Genomic DNA, 6319 nt, shown 5'->3' with positions numbered 1-6319 from the left:
GGTCACAGTTCTGATTTGGACTCTGCCTCTTCTTAATCTTAAACAAGGCATGTCTCCGCAGCACAATTGTTTTGGTATCTTTAAAACCAGGACCCTGGCATGCTAACACCCAAGCTTCCAGTCCTAACCACTGTGACATACCTGTCCCTTCTTGCACAACATTAGACCTGGTTGGTGCCCCGCTCTCTTAAACAAGGGGAGTTTGCTAGGAGAACCCCACTGTTCTGAGCCAGGCACTGAGCAGTCACCGATTGAGTATGGCTATGCTTGATTTACTCCATGGGACACCACCACATTCCCCACCCCACTCCATATTCTCTAGCACCAAGGAGGGACACTCATTGCACCCAGACCCTGTTGGGGAAACCATCTGCTGCATGGTCCCAGTGAAGAGTTTGGCCTATTCCACTCTCTGGCCATGTGCAGGATTGCAGAGCCAGTGATATGGAGGTTGGTATTTGCGAGGTCACCTCTGAACTAGGTGAAACCTCTAAGCCCTGCCCATATCTTTGCAGCAAGGTGGCTCTGAGGTTGAGTCTCTTTTCCTCAGAGATCTAGTCCCCCATCTACAGCAGCTGTTCTGAAATGCCCCAGGGCAAAGGTCCCAGATTGTCGATCTAGAGCCTTAAGACTGATCACCTGGTCCCCAAAAAGCCAAGCGGCCTTTACAAACCATAATAAACATTTTATTTACAAGTTTAAGGCTTCCTAAGTGCAGCACATCTTTGAGCCACCACCCCCTGTGGGGAGGTACAGTTTCACCTAACACTTCACAGTTCTGAGCTGCTTGTGTCCAAGGAAAAGTGTTCTGACTGGCAATGGGAACCTTTGCCAAGGGGACACAGATTGGCCTCCGCTGGGAACTGGAACCATGTGGGCCACAGACAGCAAAGGCATCAAGGAGAGAAGGGCAAAATGTGAATGTCAGGAAAGATGTTCCCCGCTGCATCCCCAGCTCTAGCCCAGTTGCCAAAATAAAGTAGGCACAAAATCCACCTGTGAACAGGAGGCTATATGCAGGGCCCGGTCTCCTCCACCCTATTCCAGTCTATAAACCGCCAAGCGGGGCTGGGCCGGGCTCGGGGCTCATGGGAGCGCTGCTGACTGTGGGCTGGGGCTCGGGGAGCAGCTCCGAGGTGCCACTGCTGCTGTTGCCCAGGCTGCTGGCGCTCCCCGCGCTGCCGCCGCTGCTGTTGCCGCTGCCGCTGCCGCTGCTACAGATACTGCCGGCGTTGCTAAAGCTAAAACTGGTGCTGCTGGTGCCGGCACTGCTCCCGCCACTCCCACCACAACCAGCAGTGACAAGGACTCCGGTTGCAGAGGCCTTGATAACTGTTGTTTGGTTCAGAGACCGCTCAGCCCCCTCAGTCCTCTCTGTGTCGCTAGAAGCCATGTCCAGTGACTCGGAGTCGCTGCTCTCACTCTCAGCCTCGCCTTCGGAGCGGCTGGGGCTCCTCTCATCCTGTTCGCCATCTGCAGTTGGGGCTCTGCCTGAAGGCTTCTCGCCGGCTTCCTTGTCCTTGTCCTTCTGAGCCTGGGCCTCCTTGGAGTGCCGCCACTTCATCCGCCGGTTCTGGAACCACACCTTCACCTGGGCCGCACCACACAGGAGACAAGAAGAGACACCGAGGTGAGACACAGGCTCATTCAGATTGCGCTGGAGTAGACCCAGGATATGCTCCTCTAAGGCAGGAAAATACCGCTTACCATTCCTGGAACCTCTGCCAAGGGGCAGGCACTGTGCTAGGCACAGGGGTCAGGGATCCTCCCTAGGGAAGCTGATAAGAGGGTTTCCAACAAGTGGTTGTCCCATCTCAGCTTAATGACCTGGGATGAGTACTTGCTGGAAAGGCAGATTCCTGTACCCCGCCCCCAACCCTTCCCTCTAATCTAAAGCGAAATGTCTTCACCTCACTAGAGGCAGGACCCCCGTGACAATCTGATTAAAGTTATGAACTCTGACCCAGAGAAGTGCACATATAGCCCAAGATTTTGCACACAATTTCAAGAGTTTGGTGAGCCAATATTAAGAATTCTGTCTACACTGGCCCTCTCCCCTACTGTCTTTACCCAAGCAAGTTATCCATACAAAAACAATTCTTTTTTAAAAGAAACTGTGGGAAGCAGAAAGGGGAAAAAGGGTTCAAAGTTAATTCCAGTGGAGTGGAGGCAGTGCTGGACTTTCAGTAGAAGAGCATTTCCCTGGCAAGTTTGTACTCAGGAACTGATAAGGACCCTGCCCCTGGGATGGATAAACTAATTCTTCTGAAGGCTCAGAAAATGCTGGAATTAAACGTGTACAAAGTGGAGAAAAGGGGTAGAGATGGGGCAGACAATCTATATAAATATATACAATACCCTAGAGGACCCAATGCACTCACACAAGTTCCAGCTTCCCTTTTAAAAATAACATCCACAGCTGGTGGAAAGCGGCTGGGCTCCTCCAGTGTGTGTGTGTGTGTGTGTGTGTGTACCAGAGTTGTGTAATGGAGGACAAAAAGACACAGAGACAGCAACCAGGGGACCAAGGAGCTAAGAAGAGAAATCGGCCTGTGGCTTGGCTTGCTGGGACAGTCAGCATCCAAGCAGCAAGGGCCACTGCTGTGGGGTGTGTAGAACAACAGTGAGTCTTTTATAGTTAAAGCTCAAAAGGGGGGGGGGAGGCCTAGTTATTGAATTTAAAAAGAAGAAAAAAAATTAATTCAGGCACAATAGATTTCCAATCATCTTGAAAAAAATCAAATAAGCAGAACCTGCTGAAATACTCCCTGGCACTCTAAGAAAAAAAAATTTTTTTCTTTCTTTCTTTTCCTCTCTTCCTTTCCTCTTCCTAAGCCTCAGAACATCGTACTGATTATGGCCGCTCCAAGCGGACTCCTCACCCTTCTAGAGCTAAGTAATTCCGTTTGAAATGGTATTTTCACTTCCTCACAACTGGGGATTTCACAATCCAACAGCAACATCAGGAGGAGGAGGAGCAGGAAGGGAGAGAGGGCAGGAGAAAAAAAAACCAATAATCTCTTGCCTTTGGGTTTTTATCTCTTCTAAAATAAACTGCCTTTTACAGCAAATTGCAGTACAGTTTAGTACATAATTATTATCTCCCGAGGCCTATTTGTTTTCTCGGTTGTTCTCCAGCCTGTTGGCCAAAATAAACAAGCAGTGCTTATTGGCATATATCTTCCAGGATGGGCTATTCTCTCTGTCCTTCTCCCTTACCCCCATCCCTAAGTTCCTCTTCTCCTGCCTCAAGTTGAGAAGTCCACAAAGCTTCATGAAGTTCAAGGCCTTGTGTTTTGACTACAAGGGGTGAATGGGCCCCGGCGGCGGCGGCAGTGGAGGTAGCCTGTGGGCTAGGTCTGTGCAACGCACTGGAGCTGGCGCTGCCTCACCTGTGCATCAGTGAGGCCCAGCATCGCCGCCAGCTGCTTTCGGTCAGGCTTGGTCACGTACTTTTGAATTTCAAACCTTTTCTCCAGGCCTTTCCTCTGCAGGTTGGAGAAGACAGCACGCGACCATGAGCGTTTCCTCTTGTAAGTCTGCGGCATGGTGTCCTTCGTGAGCACAGCATAGGGACCTGCCACCAAGAGGGAGCCAAAGGGGAGAGAAACAAGAGGGCTCCATTAGTGGGAATCTGCGAATCTGCGGCCTGCCCTACTGAGGTTCACTGTGCTGCTTCAAACGGTTTTGTGTTAACAGTTGCTTCTATCCTCATCAGAAAGCTTCATGAACACAAGAATGGCCTTTGTAAGGAAGAATTTCACAGCTAATTCTTAGTGGGCAAGCTTAAAGCCAATGTGGAGTGGAGACACCAGTTGGTTAATTCAAAGGGAAAAACAAAAACCTAATGCGTGACCATTAGGCATGAGAAGAGTGGATGAAAATCGTCTGTGGGCCTGAATGGTCTACAGATGACAGCCTGAATCTCGTGTGTGTGTGTGTGTGTGTGTGTGTGTGTGTGTGTGTACTCCCTCCCATGTATCTATGCACACAGACTTAACTTCACTGACCAAGTGTTTTTAAGGTCATCTCCCAAATTGTGTCTGTTAATAGGCAACACCTCTTGGTGCCCCATTTTCAAACCAACCTCTTGGTGAAAAGGCTAGGGAAAGTACCCCATCCCTTCATGCACACGCTTTCCTGGTGCCCCCATCCCTTTAGGGATGAGACCATCCAAAGGCTGCACTAGGTTGCTGAGAAATCTTTTGGTTTCTCTCCCTGACTTGGTAGCCTCCTATCCCAACAGAGATTGCAACACTGCCGCTGCCCCTGGAGGAGTCAGTTCTGAGATATCTGACTGTAAATCGACCTGCCTGTTGTGCTATACTCTGAAATTTTCCATACCTGGAAATGTGTCTTGGAACTGATGCTGAACTGAGTTTCTCGGATTGGAGCTTAATGGACTCAGGATGGCAGAAGCCTCGTTAATGGGATCTAGAGACGTAAAGAACTGGCCAGCTGTCGGCTGCAGGCCGGGGAGGTGCACCCCTGAGGGCCGCCCACCAGTTAGCAGGGATGTGAGATCTGTGGAAAAGGGAAAAGAAAAGATGGTTACATCTCGGGCAAACATACACTCACTGGGTGGATTGGTTCTTCCTCCTCCTCCTCCCCTTGCCCTCCATTCCATTTGTTTGATTTGTTCATATGGAGGGAAGTTCGGAGAGACCCCGTTTCAGCCCTGAAACCTCTCTCTCCCAGCAGTTGCCAGGGAGCTGTGTGTTCCTGGCGCCACGTATACGTATATAGCAAGCAAAGAAGAGCTTTACTTAAAACAGCCTGAGACTGTCACAATTTCAGGTGCCTTCCAAGAATTCCACAGGAACAAAACCTCTGCCCTTAGAAGAGTCTACTCTGCTCTGTCCTTATGGGAGTTTAGATTCCCAATTTTATCTGTGTTTCTTGGGTGAAATTTTACTAGAAATCAGATAAAGGAAAGAAAATGGTCCTCAAAGGGCTTTCCCTGTCAGAAAATATAATTCTTTCTTCAAATATGTGATTGAAGAGGTAAATTATAGTCATTTTAGCAAATATTTACAACCATTTTCATGAATGTTGATTCTGTCACTTTTGTTTTTAAAGCATCCCTGGAATCACTTGTTTTAACGTAGAGCAGGTGTTTTAGACCTAAAGTTTCAAGATTTCCTATAATTTATTTTCTCCTTCCCCCTTTTTACCAATTTGTCTTTAATTGTAAAAATACTTAAGGGCACCCAGACTGGCCCGGAGTCGTGGGCATGGGTCAGGGCTGTGGTCCGTGAGGCCTGCAGTCTCCCGCCCAAGACCTACCTCTCAGCGTGTTGCCTTCCTTGACTTTCGGGTCAAATTCTGCAGATAGAATGCGGTCAATTCCGAATTTGAGGTCTTTGCTGGAGGGGGCCGGGGCCGAGCCGCTATGGTGAGGGTTCGGGACCACTCGCGTGCCCGAAGTTGGGGGCTGCAGGGCGCCGGCTCGGGGTGGAGGAGGAGGCTGTGGCTGCGGGGGTTGTTGCTGCGGCGGCTGTTGCTGCTGCTGTTGTTGCTGTGGGTGATGATGGTGGTAGGCGGCCGAGAGCGGAGACAGCCGCTGCGGGAAGCCAGCCGGGACTTCGGAGGGCGCCACCACTGGGGTGGGTCGAAGCGGGGATCTGGCGGCACCTTGGAAAGAGGCGTGCGGGTGAACCGAGCCCAAGTGCGCTGTGAGGGCGGCTGCTGAGGCCCCGGTCAGGCCCTCCGGAGCCGCCCCAGGGTCCCCTACGCCGGCGTGCAGGATGTCTGCAATGCAGAAGGAGGGCTTCTTGACCGCGGCGGGGTCCAAGGGGAAGGAGCAGCCGCCTTGGCCGGCCGAAGAGCAGTAAGCGGCCGACCAGAGGCTGAAGTTGGAGGCATAGAAGGGAGCCAGACCGGCTGCGAACATCCTGGCAGGGTGAGCCCCACGGCTGCCCGGGTCTGGCCGGACCGGGTGGGCGGGTGCGTCGGGAGGACGTGCTGAGCCCAGGAGGAGGCGGCCCCAGCCGAGAATGATCCGCTTTCGCTTCTTCGCCCGCACTGAGGAAGAGAGGAGGGAAGCCTTAGAGCCACCGAGGGAGAAAGCGAGGGCCGGATCCAGGCCGGTCAACGCCTGGGTCCCTGGCCTCACTTTTAAAGGCGGCTAGGCGCCCGCGCTCTCCGTGGGCTGGAGGCGAGCGAGGGGCGCTGGGGAGGCTGGGCGGGCGGGGGCCGCGGCTCCGCACACGCCTGGGAAGCCAGAGGAACAGAGCCGCACACCTAAAGAAAAAACCAAACAGCTAAGTCCTAGAGCTAAATTTAAAACAACAACAATAATAATCCGTTAGTTTAAAAA

The 6319-nt window shown here is 51.7% G+C and overlaps 1 protein-coding gene across 1 annotated transcript; it reads right to left on the bottom strand.

Annotated features, from left to right (window-relative positions):
- Nucleotides 1-670: 670 nt before the first annotated feature.
- HLX (H2.0 like homeobox) lies at nucleotides 671-6265 on the bottom strand. The gene is made up of 4 exons (XM_003790955.3): nucleotides 5287-6265; nucleotides 4345-4524; nucleotides 3393-3577; nucleotides 671-1591 (listed from the first exon to the last, which is right to left on the bottom strand). Exons 1-4 carry the CDS (start codon nucleotides 5891-5893, stop codon nucleotides 1049-1051), a joined length of 1515 nt encoding a protein of 504 aa, XP_003791003.1. The 5' UTR covers nucleotides 5894-6265; the 3' UTR covers nucleotides 671-1048.
- Nucleotides 6266-6319: the final 54 nt, after the last annotated feature.

Source organism: Otolemur garnettii, unplaced genomic scaffold (genome assembly GCF_000181295.1).
Source record: "Otolemur garnettii isolate 467f Iridium unplaced genomic scaffold, OtoGar3 scaffold00045, whole genome shotgun sequence".
Classification (NCBI taxonomy): domain Eukaryota; kingdom Metazoa; phylum Chordata; class Mammalia; order Primates; family Galagidae; genus Otolemur; species Otolemur garnettii.
This window is presented reverse-complemented; position numbering and strand designations above follow the sequence as displayed.